This window comes from Triticum urartu, chromosome 1, assembly GCF_003073215.2.
Source record: "Triticum urartu cultivar G1812 chromosome 1, Tu2.1, whole genome shotgun sequence".
NCBI lineage: Eukaryota > Viridiplantae > Streptophyta > Magnoliopsida > Poales > Poaceae > Triticum > Triticum urartu.
In genome coordinates this window covers 212,445,748-212,464,103 of record NC_053022.1, presented here as the reverse complement: position 1 = coordinate 212,464,103, position 18,356 = coordinate 212,445,748, and the positions used below count along the sequence as shown (strand labels likewise).

The 18,356-nt window shown below is 47.4% G+C and overlaps 1 protein-coding gene across 1 annotated transcript; it reads left to right on the top strand.

Annotated features, from left to right (window-relative positions):
- Positions 1–7,117: 7,117 nt before the first annotated feature.
- LOC125524347 (probable protein kinase At2g41970) lies at positions 7,118–8,843 on the top strand. Its single transcript, XM_048689435.1, has 7 exons — positions 7,118–7,202; positions 7,306–7,559; positions 7,706–7,832; positions 7,930–8,203; positions 8,314–8,446; positions 8,539–8,625; positions 8,709–8,843. Exons 1-7 carry the CDS (start codon positions 7,118–7,120, stop codon positions 8,841–8,843), a joined length of 1,095 nt encoding a protein of 364 aa, XP_048545392.1.
- Positions 8,844–18,356: the final 9,513 nt, after the last annotated feature.

Below are 18,356 nucleotides of genomic sequence, written 5' to 3'. Positions count from 1 at the left end.
ACTGTGATGCCATGGATGCATGGATGAAGCGTCGCGAGCTGTAGCACGGTCCTTATAATGTATTCCCTCTGTTTCATAATACAAAAGTGTTTTTAACACTAGTACAGTGTAAAAAACATTCTTATATTACGACACGGAAAGAGTATGTCTAAGTTACATGGATGTTTTTTTTGGTGTTATTTGTACTGTCATGACAGATGATGATTAGATCAGCAGTTATTTCCGCAAAATAAATAAATAAAAGGTCTGTCTTAAGTCAAACTTTTTGAAGTTTTATTGAGTCTACAGAGAAAAAAATACCAACATTCTAGAATATTAAGTCAATATTGTTAGATCCATAATGAACTATACTTTATAATAGTATGTATTTAGTGTTGTAGATGTCGATATTTGTAATATAACTTTGGTAAACTTTACAAAGTTTGACTTAAGATAAATCTAATATGTGAAGTAAAAAAGTTGCATGGTACACATATGAGATTGTATAGTATAGTAATTGAAAATCGGGAGAAGGTTAGTACATGCATGTATTGAATCGTACGTGATGATTCTCCATGCATACATGCCTTTTACCCGGGGCGTGCATACCGGATTCTTTTACATGTTTGCGCAGCAAGTCCGGTGGATGTTGTGGACCGAAACATTGTCCAGATATGCAACTTTCATTCCATGGACGCTGTAGGTTGACCTGAGAAGTTCATACGAATTATGATGAAAGCTATAGCTTTCTAGACAAGAGCATTGCCAGACATTAAGGAAAAAAGAAAGAGCATTGTCAGACATGCAGCCAATCAAGTCACGCGAGAACACTTGGACGCAGAATTTTCTGTGCGTGTAAAAACGAGTTACGGCTCTTCTGTTGTCCTTCTACTTCTAGTTTGTGGAAACAAATGAAGCAACGACTAGACCGCTTCTTTCGCCACTCTCCCGTTGGGTCAGTCAATCGTGCCATCCCTTCCCACCATCTGGGAAAGAAAAGAACGATGATCGTACACTTACGAAAGTGACTACGAAGGCCTACGGAAATTTCCAACTAAACCTATCGGGCCCCCTGAATTTCACCGGGGGTGGGACCTTCCCTTCCTACCGATCCAGTTAGAACCTTCCATGTTTTTTTTTTGCCGGTAAAACCTTCCACGTTACTCATTACGTAAATCACGTACCAACTTTATGTATGTCTAGCATTACTTAGAAAAGAATGGCACTCGGATGGCCGCGACCCCTACACCTACGTGCGCACACGGCACGCACAACCCTCGAGCTTGAGGCCAAAAAAGTGGCAGCTACGGCTGCAAATATACAACACCAAGCGGCTGCTCCAAAAAAAAAATGCAGCGCACAAAGCCCCAACTGCCCATCCGGAAGTTTCAGAGAAGAGAATTTTGTAATGCTCGTGTGGTTTTTGTTGAAAGTTTAATGGGTCCAGTGCAGAAGAAAAATAGGGAGGAAGAGAGAAATATGCTTGGGGTGATTAATATCGAAGTATACAATGATAACGTTGATGTATGCAATGATCACCCGCTGTTGCGAGTGCCCTATTTTAGGGCAGCTGTTGCAGATGCTCAATTTTTGGTGCCCTAAAAATCACTTTTTGGTGTCGAAAGTTTAACTCCAAGCATGTTTTGGTTCCCTATTATGGGGAAGCTATTGAAGATGCTCTTATCTATACAATTACATAGTAAATCAGTTTTGAATTGGACCTGTAGCAACAACCCTAACCGTTGTTCTGCTATATCCACTGGCTGGGAGCAACAGGTTTCATGGTGAATAGTGATTACAGCTGCTTCAACGGTGTTCTCGAACCATCACCTCGCTCTTCGCAGAAAAAATTGCCATACTTGATACCTCTTGGACCATGTTGTAGTTTAACCGAAGATGTGCTGAGCCCAAGCAGATTCGGAGGAGGAGAATGAAAAGAAGAGAGGGCACTGCTTTGTCTCACCCGCAACCAGACAAAAGGAGGTCTCGCCTTAGGAGGGCGCCCTACGTCAGTAATATTGGGTCCCCTAGTAGCTTTGTCTTTGCTTGTTCATTTGTTCTTTCTTCCTTGCTTCTCGTTCATTCATTTTTTTTTTTTGTGAATCAATCATTTTTTTCTTTGTATCCTTTTTTACTTTTGTTCGTATTCAAAACCTAATTTACTTAAAATTTATTAAACAGTTCACCGTGAATTAGAAAAAAATGTTAACACAATGTAAAAAAACTGTTCATGCAATTTTTCAAAAACATTCATCCCAATATAAAAATATTCATGCTTTTCAAAAAAAGGTAAAAGCATTTAAAAAGTATGGATGTAATTTAGAAAAATAATTTGTATCATTAAAAAAGGTTCACATGTTTCAAAAATATGTTCGTGAAACTTTTATAAAAATGTTAATACAATGTAAATAAAACATTCGCTTAATCTTGTAAAAATAATTGGTACTATTCAAAAAACATTATTCAATGTGTACATCAAAAAAAGTTTAACATGTATTCAGAAAACATTTCATGACATTTGTTAAAAAATGTTAATACAGTGTAAACGTAATGTTCACGCAATTTTATGAAAATAATTATAAAATTCAAATAAATGTTTGTGACATTTACAAAATATTATGTTTCCGAAAGATGTTTGTGATTTTTTTAAAGATGAATACAATGTAAGAAAACGTTACATAACTTAGAAAATATGTTTAGTACGATTTCAGAAAAGTTTAATGTTTATTTGAAAAAACCATTCAACATGTTTTCGGGAAAATGTTAAAACATGTATTAGAATAAATGTTTGTCGTGTATTTGAAATATATTAATGGTGTACCAAAAACATGTCCCACGTGTATATGCAGAATGTATAATGTGTATTAATAAAAGTATACACGTTTTGAGACAAAGAAAAATAAGAAAAAACTAATAAAGAAACACAGGAAAACCAATAAATAAAAAATATAAATAAAAACACAGAAAGAAGTGAGAAACTTTCTGGACACAGATTTTTTGGGATGATCCCTTCTCAAAACAGGTGAAAACCAGTGAAAGGCTCCACATTATTGGGCCAGACGGAGCTCTATCTCGGAAAGAGCGAGGCATAACTCTCGCGAAGATGAGAAATTAAAGTAGTACAAATTTTGAATTCTTCTCTTTGTCATCAAGGTAGGCTTGCATACTTCAACAAAAAGGTGGGCTTGCATACTTCAACAAAAAGGTGGGCTTACATACTAATGGCCAACTCTCCAATTCTTACATTCTGCATCCTTATGTCTGCAAAAAAACTTTTTTTTGCATTGAATGTATTAATTTTAAGAGTGCATTGCACATGTACCAATACTAGTAGAATGTATGTGCAGATTATACGTGTTTGATTCAAACAATTAATTCTCCACTAATTAAAGGTACATTCCACCATTTTTCTATTCAGAAAATAAGATGTAGATGACACAAAAGACAAAAGCTAGAGGAAACAATTAGCAAGAAAAGTATAGGAGAAAAGAATTAAATCTTTGCAAATAGAATATATTGATTTCAGCTCTCGTGCTCACGATCTAAAATTAAAACTGTTTGTTATTTTTTAAAAGAATCGGATTGCTTCTAACTCTAGCAATACCTGCTCTTAGTCTTAGCGGCTGGGACCAACCGGTATATCTCCCGCTCCCTGGGTAGCTAGTCACTTGAATCCCTATTTGGCGCCCGTAGAATTGGTTTCAACTCTTTTTATAGCTGGTCACACCCCATGTAAACATGTGTGTGGTCAGCGGGCTGGACCATGTATGAGCTCCTTGGTCCAGTTTTTTTAAGCTTCTAGAAGCTTCCTATCTGTTTTGTCAAGCTTCTAGAAGCTCCCAACAAGTTTTTGTTTATTGGTTTCTCTTTTTGTTATTTTTATTATTCATTTTTGTATTTAATTAAATTCCATGATTTTTCCGTTTCGAGTTCATGACCTTTTTGGTAATTGTGAACAATTTTCAAATATTTTAACATTTTAAAAAATGTGTGAAATTTTTGCCAATTTTCGCTCTATTTTCTAAATACATGAACTTTTTGAAAACTCATTGATATTTTTCAAATCCGGAAATTCTTTAAAAATTCATATTTTTTAAAGCCATCGATTTTTTTTCAAATTCTCAAACTTTTTATCGAATTTGAAAAATTTCAAATCATGAAACTTTTTTAAACTCCTTTTTTTAATTATCAACATTTATTAATTTAGAAAACTAGCAACCCGTTTTTTAGTGAACAACACAGTAGCGACAAAGAAAACCGTGAAAAAATCAAGGGAAAGAAAAAGAAGCGAGCTAGTGATGAAGGCACACGAGCGAACGTGGCGGCACCGCGCGAGTGAGCGCTGGGCCACACATGAGGAGAGTTGTGGGCGCTACGAGCTTAGCTGGTGCCAAAGGCTCCAATTAGGAGCTCAAGTCCAGTGGAGGCACACTCGCTATTTTTCTCATTTGGCGGCTATAATTTTATTTTCGATGAACCCCGCCCCAGGATTTTCAAATGTTAATGAAAAAGAGACTAGATTTACAGGACTCGCCTTTGGACATAAACACGTGTGATAAAAACATCATCGAAATTAGTCAAACATACAAAGTCTAAAGAAAAGGATGTAAGTCAATTCACTTCGATCAGAGATGGCTATAAAAATGTCCTCTTTTCATTTTAAAAAACAAATAAACCCAGTACTACTAAACTGCAACCAGTCCAAAGTCCCTCTAGGCCTCCACGATCTGATATGTCTATCTATGTTCCGACGAGACAACCACATCGCTACATGGAGGGAACCTCTAACGCGCTGTCGCCCGTCTCCTCTCTGCCTCCCTCCCCATTCCCCGCCGCTGCTAGCGGGACCGATAATTGGGAAAAGCTCTGCCGGAGCTCGGTGAGGCGGCTTCATCTCCTCGTGTGCTCGGGCCAAGCCGGGGCGGCTCTGACAGGCCAGGATGTGGCACGTTTGTGAGGTGCGTAGGTGCAACGGCATCATGATATATAGGTCACATGGCAAGTGGAGGTTCATGCTGGTGGTGGCGTTCGGCGGCGGTGCAAGCTCTGCTGAGATCTGGTGTGCGGTGGCGGCAGGCGGTGAAGGCTACATTGGCGTGGGCCTTAGGAGGTGTGTCACATTCCTGACGAGGTATAGCAGCTCGGGATCTCCTTAACTGTGATGGGGCAGAGTTGTGCTGGTCTTTGCGGTGGTTGGCTGTGATGGCATCGGGTGGGTGGGGCTCGGCTTAGCGTCGCTACGGAGGGTGCCGCAGGCCTTGCTGGTGGCGGTGGATGACGTCTTGATGACGTACAGGTGGTGAGGGACGATGTTCCGCGATGGCACTGGCTTGCGGCGATGCACCCCTCTCCTCTGTCACGCTTTGGTGATGTTGGTTCGAGGCGGGCTTCCCCCAATCCAACGGTGAAAATAGGTTCCGACCGACTGGATTTTTTAACTGCATGTTTGGTTACTTGCATCATTTTTGGCCTCCATGCATTTGTGCCTGGGTTCAACTTGCTTGAGCTAATGCGGGCTCAAAACCATGTTTCGTGCCTAGTTTAATTGCCCATAAAGCCCCAACCTGCATTAGAGGCGAACCACTAGCATGTCGTTTGGTTGCGAGAACGTGCTAGTGTTTGGTTGCATTCAAGACTGTGATGTGGTAACCTCTTCTCCGAGTGGTGAGGTTACCAAACTGCACACTCGTGCACATACATACCTAGGCAGAGCCTAGCAATTTGAACAAGCATTCACACTACATTAGCATGCATAGTCATAATAGTGCCGACAGAGCCATAAAAAGATAGTTAACACAAACTGACATACTAACGAAAACACATTAAATTTCTTGGATCAAGGCAAGCCTAATTGAGCCGTATGAAACCCTGAATTGAAACCCTATTCAAGTCATTTGAAACCTGAAATCTAACCCTAAACCCAACTCAAAACCCAAACCGAAGCCCCCAACTCTAAATCAATGCCTGCATGACTCCCTAAATCGGGCAGACAAGGGCTTACTTCCATTGACGAAAGGGTGAAGAAGGGATCATGAAGGCGGTGGTCGCCGCCTGTGCTCATCGTCCAGATGTTCGATTCGCCGATGCACGCCGCCATCGCCGGTGAGAGAGTCACAATGGATAGAGGGGAGAGTGAGCACTGAGATAAGGGGCGCGACTTCAGGAAACAGCGTCATGTCTCCCGCTTGTCCCCTGCGCGTGCAACCGCATGCGCCCTTGCACGGGCCTGACTCGTTGGAAACAGTTAATTCGGACGTTCATCGAGAGACTAGCTCTGGGCTACTTTGAGTACCTGCTCTGCAGGACAAACCACATGCGCAGGTAACCAAGTGGCTCAAAATTGCATCCAAGGACCTGGCTGGGTGTTATGCACGCAACCGAACACGCCCTTACACACTTGCACATGCAGCGAGTCTGGTCTCGTGCATAGATCTTGCACTTTGCACGTGGGCCACCTGAAAAGTTCATCTTCAAATTATAACATATTAATTTTTATGTGTACATTCAGTTATTATAATAATTTGATAGTCAAAAGTGCTTATGTCGACAAATAACAATATATAAAATCCTCAAGGAGGAAGACGACCATTTTGCATGGAACGGCGCTCTCACTCTCATGATGTAACATCTCGCATGCCAATAATAGGATACGGCAGGAGCACAAAGTAAAGGAGCCAGTTAAAGCGGAACAGGAGCCTCCTTTGGCGCGAAAAAAGGAGCCCCCACCCTTGGCCACCACTAATCTCTTACCCGGAAACAAAACACCGCCGCTGTTCTTGATCCACCGACGACCATTCTCCGGTGGGAATTTTTCGGGGAGGTAATGCTCATACTAGATTGAAAATAGCCGGGTTGTTTTTCTTTCATTGTGTCGTTGATCCAATTTATTTTCTTTGGGGATTGGAGGATCTAGCAAGATCCTCATTGGCTCATTGCAAGATTTTCGAAATCTTGATTGAATTAGTTCTGGATCAGATCATCTATTCCACATTGTACTCGTTGATCCAATTTATTTTCTTTGGAGATTGGAGGATGTGTTGATCGATCCTATTCTGTTGTTGGGAATGCGTACGTCCATCCAGGTCATGATCTTCTGACCGCCCCCAAACCAACCCATCGTGTCCGGCCGGCGAGAACAATGTCTTGCTGCGGCAGCGCCGAGGAGGACACCTACGGCCCGCCGGCGAACCAAGCCGCTCCGCCGCCCAACGTCAACGCTCCCGGTATCCACTCATAATCATCGTCGCCGCTCATAGCTCATATCAATCGGCCAGGGCGCTGGATCTGATAACAGTTTTTTTTATGAACGAAACGACTTTGGCGCAGGCAACAGAGGCGGGCCGAGGGGGCCCGGCGCCACGAGGCCCGGAGGGCCGCCCAAGGTGCTCACCATCGACGTGCCGGCGATACCGCTAGACGAGCTCAACAAGATGACCAACAATTTCAGCGACAAGGCCCTCATCGGCGAGGGTTCCATCGGCCGCGTCTACAGTTGTACCCTTAGCGATGGCCGCCCCGCCGTGATCAAGAAGCTCGACCCCAGCGCCTCGCAGGAGTCCGACTCAGAATTCTCTGCTCAGGTGCGTGCCAAGCATGCATCATCCTCTCAGATGATCTGATCCATGATGATCCCATACTGCCGCACCAAATTAATCTGGTCAAATATATTGGTTGATTCATTTCCTTTGGATTTGGATTCTTCTCATGATCGATCTCATTGCCATAGCTAGCAATGGTCTCCAAGCTTAAGAACGAGTACTTCGTGGAACTCCTGGGCTATTGCTTGGAGGATGGCAACCGCATGCTGGCCTATCAGTTTGCGACCATGGGTTCTTTGCATAATATCTTGCACGGTGCTTCTACTCTACCACAATGTTAATTTGCATCTATCTATGTCAAGGTGACTGCCTGCCTGCTAAATTAACATTCTTACCTTACCGGCCCGTGCAGGCAAGAAAGGAGTGCAGGGCGCTGAACCCGGGCCGGTGCTCAACTGGGCTCAGCGCGTCAAGATAGCTTACGGAGCCGCGAGGGGAATAGAGTACCTACATGAGAAAGTCCAACCATCGATTGTTCATCGAGATATTCGGTCGAGTAACATCCTAATATTTGATGAATTCAGCTCCAAGATTGCCGACTTCAACCTGACAAACCAGGGTACGGAATCCGCTGCCCGGTTACACTCGACTCGTGTGCTAGGAACATTTGGATACCACGCACCAGAGTAAGACCGGCCGGATGATATTGTGTTTTCTTTGACATATCAAACTTATATATGCTCTCGGTTTTGTTACCTTGCTCACATTTTGCTGTTTGGGATTTGGTAATATTCAGATATGCTATGACAGGGCAAATCAACCAAAAGAGTGACGTCTACAGCTTCGGTGTGATCCTACTAGAACTACTGACAGGAAGAAAACCGGTCGATCACACCATGCCCAAAGGGCAGCAAAGTCTTGTTACTTGGGTATTGTATTTAATACCCTTCGAATAAACTTGTCATTGGTGTATCGTCATTCATGGTCTTACATATATATGTTTCTTAATCCTCTGAGGCAGGCTACTCCAAGGTTGAGCGAAGATAAAGTAAAGCAATGTGTTGATCCAAAGCTCAACAGTGAGTACCCACCAAAAGCCGTCGCCAAGGTACGATATTGTAGCAAATCGTGCAAACTACAAAATTTAACAGTACGTGTCCTTGCTGAAGTTGCTTCTCTTCATGTTTTCAGCTAGCAGCAGTGGCAGCGCTGTGCGTTCAGTACGAATCCGACTTCAGACCGAACATGACAATCGTCGTGAAGGCAATACAACCCCTTCTCAACCAAAAACCGGCTGGACCCACCACCGAGGCACCGAGACCCTGATCAATCAGTTCTAGGTGGCACAAAGAATCCTGAATTAACTCTTGCATGGTTCCATGTGTTTTATAAATAGATCATCTACTTGATTTGTCTAGGCCACAGGCTGACCACCTGTGGCGTGCCAGGATCAAAACCTTGTCATGTCAAAATTTTCTAACAGAAAATTGTGTAGACAAATTAAGCAGGAACAGAAAAGAATGCACTTTGTTATGGTAGCAGTCCTTTATGGTTATGCTTATAATTGATATGTATGCAATACACTATAATACATAGGTTTCAACATAAGTAATGAGATAAAGATACAAGAAATCATTGCCTATTGTATTACACAAACCGGACTTGATATATTTCGTGGAGAAAAATACTCTCATAGTTGTTGCCGTTGTGTCCTGCAAAAATCAACACTAGCTTCACCCAGAAAATACTAGAGTACATTTGCGGAGCTTGACCGAAATTGTTGACAGGGCAAACGGAGAGTTGAGGAGGCAAAATGACAAATTGTACTTACAGTCTGAGTAATCTTCAAGATTCAAGATTTAAGCCTAACAAGATTCTAGAGTAGGGGGGTGGGGAGCGTAGCCCACCTTGTACTTACACTCTGAGTAGTAGTTTTCTGCAAAGATAACTAGTACTTTTGCCATTTTTCCATTCCCAAACTAAAGACCACACAAAAAAACAAGGACCCCGATAAATCCAGAACTTTCGGGATTTCCATGGTAAATCGATCATTTTCGATGACAGTTTTAGTAACAGGATGATGGAAAATTTAGTTGACAGACATGACAAATGTGTGTTTAGTGTATTTTTTTGCTAGGAAATTGCCATGCGTGTCAACTAAACTTGCCCTCCTCGCTGTTCGCACACGAACACGTACGTCAACGTGTACCTCCAACGTCGAGGGTGATGCACCGCAGCTCACGTCGAAGGAGATCTGTCCGGAAGCGTGGTATGCAAGCAATTCGGTGGATGCTTTTGAGGAACCAAAACCCCACACGCCCGGGAGGGACCCTGTCAGGGCACGCAACGACTATGAGCTGCCCTAGGTCGATTCGCTCGCCCCTAGGGCCTTGAGTTTCGCTGCTCTTCAATCTTGGAGAACGATGAAGAACAATAAAAAGATACGAGGGAGATGATAGAAAATAGATGAACATGAAAAAAATAGTAAATCGATTTGTTTGATTATGTGTTGCTCAATCAGTCGTCATCTTTCATCTATTTATGAGGCGGTTGGACTTCCCATATAAGAAAAGGACTTCAAATCATGTCCAAATCTTTCCAAAATTAATCGAACTCAGATTTAGGTAAGTCTGAGACAACAGTTCGGTTTTTAGGTCCCACAAGCCACAAACGATCTAGGATGAAGATGAGCTCAAAATAGAATTTGACTATTTCGATGAGACGCATAACTTTCATGTTTAACGTTTTTGATTCGGGTCATCTTCAAGGCCAAATCTCTCTTGTGCCGATCAGATTCGTCAAAAACTGCAGTTTCGATCCGGATCGTTCTGTCCGGAAGTCCATATCGGACTATCCGGTCATAACAAAAGGTTTGGATGATTTCGGCGAGCCTGAAGGGACAGACTAGTCCCAATTTCCGGACACTCCGGAGAGAGGGTTGCTCAACAATCTTCTCACGATCAAATGAAGTAGCCGCTGGACAAAGCCGGTGCGGGGTGGCTATTTATAGCCACAGCCTTCCCTGGTGAAAAATGACCAGTTTGGACACGCCATCCAGCCAATGGCCAACCGACACGTTCTCAGCGGTCGGTGTCGTAGTTCTAGCTCTGACAGTGATGTAGGGGGGTATGTATGGAGAGGCTAGATCTCAGCTATTGGAAAGTTGTAAACACACCAAGATGTACGAGTTCAGGCCCTTCGCGGAGGAAGTAACAGCCCTACGTCTCGGTGCCCGGAGGCGGTCGATTGGATTACTGGCGTGTGAATAACAGAGGTGCGAACCCTCCATACTGAGGACGGGGGTGGCTTATATAGAGTTCGCCGGCCCCCTCCTGCCCTCAGTAGTGCAGGGTTTAAGGTACATTTAAGGTCGGGCGTTACTGGTAACGCCCCTAATAAAGTGTGATAATGACCATAAAGACTACTTAATAGCCGACCGTTCGCCTGAGGAGTGACTTTAGGTCTCCTGGCAGTCGAGTGGATGGCTTCATGGTCGAGTGATGGCTTCTTGGTTGAGTGTCTTGAACCCGTCGAGTGGGATACCTTCAAGTCGATTGAAAGGTGACTTCTCCTAGGGATGTCCCAGGGTAGGGTTCTTTGGACAGGCCCGTGCCCCTACCCTAGTTACATGGCTTCATCATTAGCCCCCGAATGGATCGAGGTTAGAGTGGGGAAAGAGTTGGAGATCTTTCCGATCGGTTCTTCAGGCTATGCGAGCGCCTTGTTTTGGGCCAACCGTCACGGATGACGTCATCAACCTCTTTCAGTCGCCTTGATCCATTCCAGGCCTTTCGTCGAGTGAATTTCTTTATGTGTGACATACCGAGTGTCGGCGCGAGCGGGGTCATCTGTTTTAGCAAGTTGTTCTGCGGCCCGCGGGTGTCGCGGGATTCGGATTTCGGGAAGCGCGCGGGACGGGAGCGGCCGCAGTAATAGGAAGCGATAAAGTGGAAGCTCCTCGATCCTCGCGTCGCCTTTTTCGCCACGTACTGCGCGCGCGTCTGTTGCGGGATTTGACTGGATAGCCTGGGCCTACCAGTCAGCCACTCGGAAGCGGCCCCTTATAAGTTGCCGGCTCGGGGTTTCCAAGCAGTGCGCTTCCTTCTTCCTCCCTCCCTTCGCGAGTTCCTCCGCCACCTCCGTCCTCACCCTAGCGCCGCGGGTCCGTGCAAGGTTTGCCGGCGATGATGGCGAAGGATAAGACATCCGCCCTGGAGCGCGCGAAGAAGGCGGCGGCACAGGGGAAAGGGAAGAGGTCCGCTCGGGGCGGATCCTCCTCAAGGTCTGCTCTGCCCCAAGGCTGGATCCAAGGCGATTGGATGCCGTCGGTGATTCAGGAAGAAGATCTCGACGACATGGTCGAGGGGGGGGGGGGTCATTCCCCACGAAGCCGCGCGTCTCCCGGGGAGAGAGATCGAACCTCAGCCCCGCGACGGTGAGTGCGTGCTCTTAGCCACCCATGTCGACCGCGGGTTTTCTCTGCCGCCCCATCCTTTTTTCCGGAGCTTCCTGAACTTCTTCGGAGCGCAGCTTCACCACTTCACTCCCAACTCCATCTTATACCTCGCTACTTTCATTTCCATGTGTGAGGGTTTCTTGGGTTGCCTCCCCCATTGGGGTCTCTTCAAGCACATCTTTACCTGCCGTTCTCAATCGGTCAAGAAGGCCAAGTCGAGTGATGAAAGAACGCAGGTGATCCAGCTGTGCGGGGGCCTGGCGATCCAGACGAGGGGAAAGAGTTGTTTTCCATCTATCACTTTCCCGGAGTCGGTCCGTGGCTGGCAGGCGACCTGGTTCTACTGTCAAGACCAGGCGACCCTAGGACAGTCGACTGGTCTCCCCCCTTTCTCACTCGACCGAGCTGAAAAGCCTGCTTCCCTGAAAGTGGCGCCGGAGGAAAGGGCCCAAGTCAAAGTGCTGGCCGGTCGAGTGGTTGAGCTTGTCCGTGAGGGCGTGACGGGTATGGATTTGCTGGAGGTCTTCCTCCGGAGGCGCATCCAACCGCTCCAGGCTCGTGACCACCCGATGTGGCTGTACTCGGGCCTCGAGGACACCACTCGGATCCACCCGGAGGAGGTCACTGATGAGATGTTGGAGGGGTGGCTGTCGAGCATCACAGGAAACAAGGACAACCCCCGAGGAGCCAGGAGGGTAATTCCACTCGACAACTCGTACGACGTGGACCAGGTATGTCTTTATGCTCCTGACTGAGATCTTGTTTTTCTTCATTGGTCTTCTTTGAGTTGGTCGATTGACCTTTGTCTTGTTTGTTGTTTTTCAGGCGACTACTGAGATGTACTCGACGCCCAATGGGGCACAGGGGCCAACTGAGGAAGGGGAGGCGAGCGGAGGTGAGAGCGGGGACGATCCAAGCGAGTGGGAGTCCGACGGTGAAGGAGAGGGAGGCGACGACGTCGACTCCAGCGAAGAGGAGGAGGAGGAGGTTGAACCCCCCCCCCCCACCCGGAGGGGCGATCCAAGCTCACACACGATCCAGCGCGGGAGCGTGGTAGTGCGACTGCTCCTGTTGGGCAGTCGTCGAAACGCCCTCGGACCTCTTCTCCTACGCCGACTGGAAAGGCTCCCAAGCACCCGCGCGCAGTGCCGTCCAAGCCGCCCAAGGCTCTGCCCAAGATGAAGATGGCCGTACCCACCATTTTTGGGTAATAATAAAACTTGTTTTCCTTTATCGACCGTGGACGGATCCTTGGTCGATCCATTGAGCCAACCGACTGACTTTCGAGGCTTGCAGCGCTGCTACTTCTGATCTCCGCCAAGGACGACGACCAAGAGATGGAGGATGCTGTTACCTCCAACCCTGGTACGATTACTGACGTTCCGCTTTGAGTCGACTAAACATTTATTGCAACCCTGGTCGATTGAATGTTTCCTTTGTAGCCCCTCCTCATGTTATCGACCTCCCGGATGACGACGACAACGGTCCGTTGAGAGTGAGGAGGCACAAGAGGGCGTCGGCTGACAAGACCTCCCAATCCGCTCCGGCGTCCGAGGCCGTAGCTCGGGATGGTGGTGACACCACTCGGGCTTCTGTGACCTTCGCCGTTCCTCTGGCGAGTGCGTGGCCCTCGTCGTCGACTGCGGATCCGTCTTCGCTTTTTGCCGCATACCCCGTCCCTGAGGACCAAGCGGCTGCTGCAAAAGAGGCTATACGTCAGGCGGGGATCATGATGGAGCAAGTGAAGTTGGCTCGGGAGGCCAGCCAAGCAGCTTATGACGCGAGCTCGGCTCTTCAGAGCAACGTCCAGGTCAGTCGACTCAACGTTTGGTCTGTTATGATATGCTGTTTGAAGAATCTCTTTTCCGAAGATCTTTGTATCTGTACACCCACTGGGTGTGTCTGCCAATCCTTGGATGAGTGGGGGCACGCTAAGTGCACCCACTGGGTGTAGTCCCCGAGACTACGGTGGACTGCGGGCAGTCGACTGTAGTCTTTATATTGTGTTGCTGTAGCTGTATTTCTTCACTCGGTCTGGTCGGGCTATGTCGAATGGGACTGTATCCGGTCGACTGCGGGCAGTCGACTTCTTCTCTCTCTTTTTTTTAACAGTGGAGGCACGCTGAGTGCACCCACTGGGTGTAGCCCCCGAGACTACTGTCGAATGTTCTTGATTCGGCTGTAGTCTTAGAAACGTAATCATTGTCTCTTGGTTGCTCGGAAGCAACTTGTCTTGGACGTCTGTCGACTGATTTTTCTTTTTACAGAAATCTTGCAAACTTGTAGCTCGCTATACTGAGTTGGAGAATCAGCAGATCCAGCTCAACCTTAACTTGAAGCTTGCCCAGGAGAATTTGAAGAAGGCGCAAGAAGAAGCAAAAGGTATGGCTGGTGAGGTTCTCCATTCTTAACGGGTGGCCTTTTTTTTCCATTCTTGATGTTGGTTCCACTCGACGCGCCGCAGATAAACTGGACGAAGCTCTGAAGAAGAAGGATCGAGATCTTGCAGAGGCACAGAAGGAGGCCTCGAGCAAAACGAAGCTCGCAGAAGAGGGACCTTGAACAGGAGAACTCCAGACTGAAAGCTGCTCTCGAGGCAGCTAATCGAGATTCCAGTCGACTGAAGAAAGAAAAGATGGCTCTGCACGACAAGGCGGGTGAGCTGGCGGGGAAGGTAAAAGATCTGGAGGCTTATCTCGGTGGACTCGCCAAGAAGCTGTTCGTCATGCTCGAAGGTAATTATTCCAACCCGGCTGTCTTGTAGTTACCGAGCCCGCGTACGGCCACTGTCTTATTCTTGAATCGTGTTTGCAGAATTCTGCCAGAGCTTCGAAGAGGAAACCAGTCGAGTGGAGCCAGGCTTGGACCCCGCCAATTCTCTCGTGAAGGACGAGGCTGCTATGAACGTGCTCCGGCTGGAGTCTCGTGTTACCAGCGTTGTTGATTATCTTGCTCGGCTGAAGGTTGCGATGTCGCGAATCGACACATCACTCTGGCCCGGAACGACACTTCAGAACGACCTCGAGTCCCTGATGGTCCGACTGAATGAAGTCCTGGGTCGAGTGGCGGAATGGAAGAAATCTTCTGCTAGATGTGGTGCTGATGTCGCCCTGTCTCTGGTCCGCGTCCATTGCAAGGAGGCGCGAGAAGAAAAGCTGGCCGCCATCCAAGTTGCCAATACCAGGAAGCACAACTTTCAGGACTTCATGGAGACTTTTATAGCTGCTGCCACTCGTATCGCAGATAGGATCGACTTGGACGAGTTCGTCGCCCCTTCCAGTCCTCCTCCTGAGGAATGAAGAACTTTCATGCTTCACTTTAAATTTGCCTCGGAATGCCGAGTGGATTTGTAACCGTTAAACTCCGCCGAGCCGAGGGCTCGAGTACTTTGATCTGAGGTCTGGGACCTTTTAGGCTTTATCTGATCTTGATTTCTTGTTGAATATCTTCATGGTTTGATTCGTCGAGTGGAACTTGATCTTCACTCGGAATAACCTTGTATTTGCGGCGCCGCTCCGAAGGAGAAGGTAGCAGTCGACTCGCGGATTGGGTTGTGTCTTGTACTTAGGCGAGCACTGGGCTGCAGCTAAGCCTCCGAGTGAGAGGTTTGCTCTCCACTCGGTAGGATTTTTAAACACTTAGGCGGGCGCTGGGCCGCAGCTAAGCCCCCGAGTGGGAGGTTTGCTCTCCACTCGGTAGGATTTTTTAAACACTTAGGCGAGCACTGGGCTGCAGCTAAGCCCCTGAGTGGGAGTCCGGCTCGCCACTCGGTAGGATTTCTAATCACTTAGGCGAGTGCTTGGACTGCAGCTAAGCCCCCGGGTGGGAGGTTTGCTCTCCACTCAGTAGGATTTTTATATACTTAGGCGAGCGCTGGGCTGCAGCTAAGCCTCCGAGTGGGAGGTTTGCTCTCCACTCGGTAGGATTTTTATATACTTAGGCGAGCGCTGGGCTGCAGCTAAGCCTCCGAGTGGGAGGTTTGCTCTCCACTCGGTAGGATTTTTTCAAACTTAGGTGAGTGCCTGACTGCAGCTAAGTCTCTAAGTGGGAGAACTTAGGCGAGTACTGGACTGCGGCTAAGCCCCCGAGTGGGAGGATTGCTCTCCACTCGGTAGGATTTTTTCAAACTTAGGCGAGTGCCTGACTGCAGCTAAGTCTCTAAGTGGGAGAACTTAGGCGAGTACTGGACTGCAGCTAAGCCCCCGAGTGGGAGGATTGCTCTCCACTCGGTAGGATTTTTTCAAACTTAGGCGAGTGCCGGGCTGCAGCTAAGCCTCCGAGTGGGAGGTTTGCTCTCCACTCGGTAGGATTTTTATATACTTAGGCGAGCGCTGGGCTGCAGCTAAGCCTCCGAGTGGGAGGTTTGCTCTCCACTCAGTAGGATTTTTTCAAACTTAGGCGAGTGCCTGACTGCAGCTAAGTCTCTAAGTGGGAGAACTTAGGCGAGTACTGGACTGCAGCTAAGCCCCCGAGTGGGAGGATTGCTCTCCACTCGGTAGGATTTTTCAAACTTAGGCGAAACGGATTCGCAGCTAAGTCACCCACTGGGGGATTTCATATGCAAACAAGGGTGACAGCAATTATTGGGACGCTCTTGTCTTTGGTAAAAATGAACTGCAATTTTTTTTATTATATCTCGCCCAAGGGAGAACTCAAGTGTAAAAGGGGCGGAGTAGTTCCGCATTCCAAGCTCGTGGCTCGTCGATCTGGTGATCAACATTGTAGAGGTGATATGCTCCATTGTGGAGGACTCTAGTGACGATGAAGGGGCCTTCCCAGGTAGGAGCAAGTTTGTGTGGTTTCTGTTGATCCACTCGGAGGACCAAATCTCCTTCCTGGAAGGCTCGGCTCTTCACATTTCTGGCATGGAATCGACGCAAGTCTTGCTGATAGATGGTCGACCTGATCATAGCCATTTCCCTCTCCTTTTCTAGGAGGTCGACTGCGTCTTGCCGGGCTTGCTCTGCTTCGTCTTTGTTATAAAGCTCGACTCTGGGGGCGTTGTGAAGTAGATCACTCGGCAGGACGGCTTCGGCTCCGTAAACCAGAAAAAATGGCGTTCTTCCGGTCGACCGGTTCGGGGTGGTCCTCAGCCCCCACAAAACCGACGGAAGTTCGTCGACCCAAGCGCCTGCTGCGTGCTTGAGATCACGCATCAATCGAGGCTTCAATCCTTTGAGAATCAGACCATTTGCTCTTTCAGCTTGTCCATTCGACTGAGGATGCGCGACCGACGCGTAGTCGACTCGCGTGCCTTGAGAGGCGCAAAAAGCTCTGAACTTGTCTGAATCGAAGTTTGACCCATTGTCGGTGATGATGCTATGCGGGACCCCATATCTGAACGTTAGCCCTCTGACGAAACTGATAGCAGTGCAAGCATCGAGATTCTTGATAGGCTTGGCTTCAATCCATTTGGTGAACTTGTCGACTGCCACAAGCACATGCATGAATCCGCTCCTGCCTGTTCTCAGTGGACCGACCATGTCCAGTCCCCAGAAAACAAAGGGCCAGACGAGTGGAATGGTCTTCAGGGCTGATGCAGGCTTGTGTGACATGTTGGAGTAGAACTGGCAACCTCCACACTTGTCGACAATCTCTTTTGCCATGTCATTTGCTCTTGGCCAGTAAAATCCTGCTCGGTATGCTTTAGCCACAATGGTCTGAGAGGACGCATGGTGACCATAGGTCCCCGAGTGGATATCATTAAGGATCATCTGATCCTCTTCTGGTGTTATGCATTTCTGACCGATTCCAGTCGCGCTTTCCCTATACAACTGTCCCTTTATGACTGTGAAGGCCTTGGATCGGCGGACGATCTGTCGAGCCTCTTCCTCGTCCTTCGGGAGTTCTTTCCTCAAGATATACGCGATGTATGGTACCGTCTAGTCGGGAGTGATAGCCAAGACCTCCATGACTAGGTCGACCACAGCAGGAATTTCGACTTCAGTCGGATCTGTGGCACTTTTCGGTTGCGGGGCTTCTTCTGCGAAGGGATCCTCCTGGACTGACAGCGAGCGGATGTGCTCCAAAAACACATTGCTGGGAATGGCTTCTCTCTTGGAGCCTATCTTTGCCAGATCATCTGCTGCTTGATTTTTCAGTCGGGGGATGTGATGAAGCTCTAACCCCTCGAATTTCTTTTCTAGCTTTCTTACTGCGTTGCAATAGCCAGTCATAGCTGGGCTTCTGACGTCCCACTCCTTCATCACCTGATTAACCACCAAATCTGAGTCGCCGTAGACCATGAGGCGCCGGACACCGAGTGAAATGGCCATGCGCAACCCATACAAGAGTGCTTCATATTCTGCTTCATTGTTGGAGGAATCGAAGTGAATCTGGAGAACGTATCTGAGCTTATCTCCTCGGGGGGAGACCAATACTAC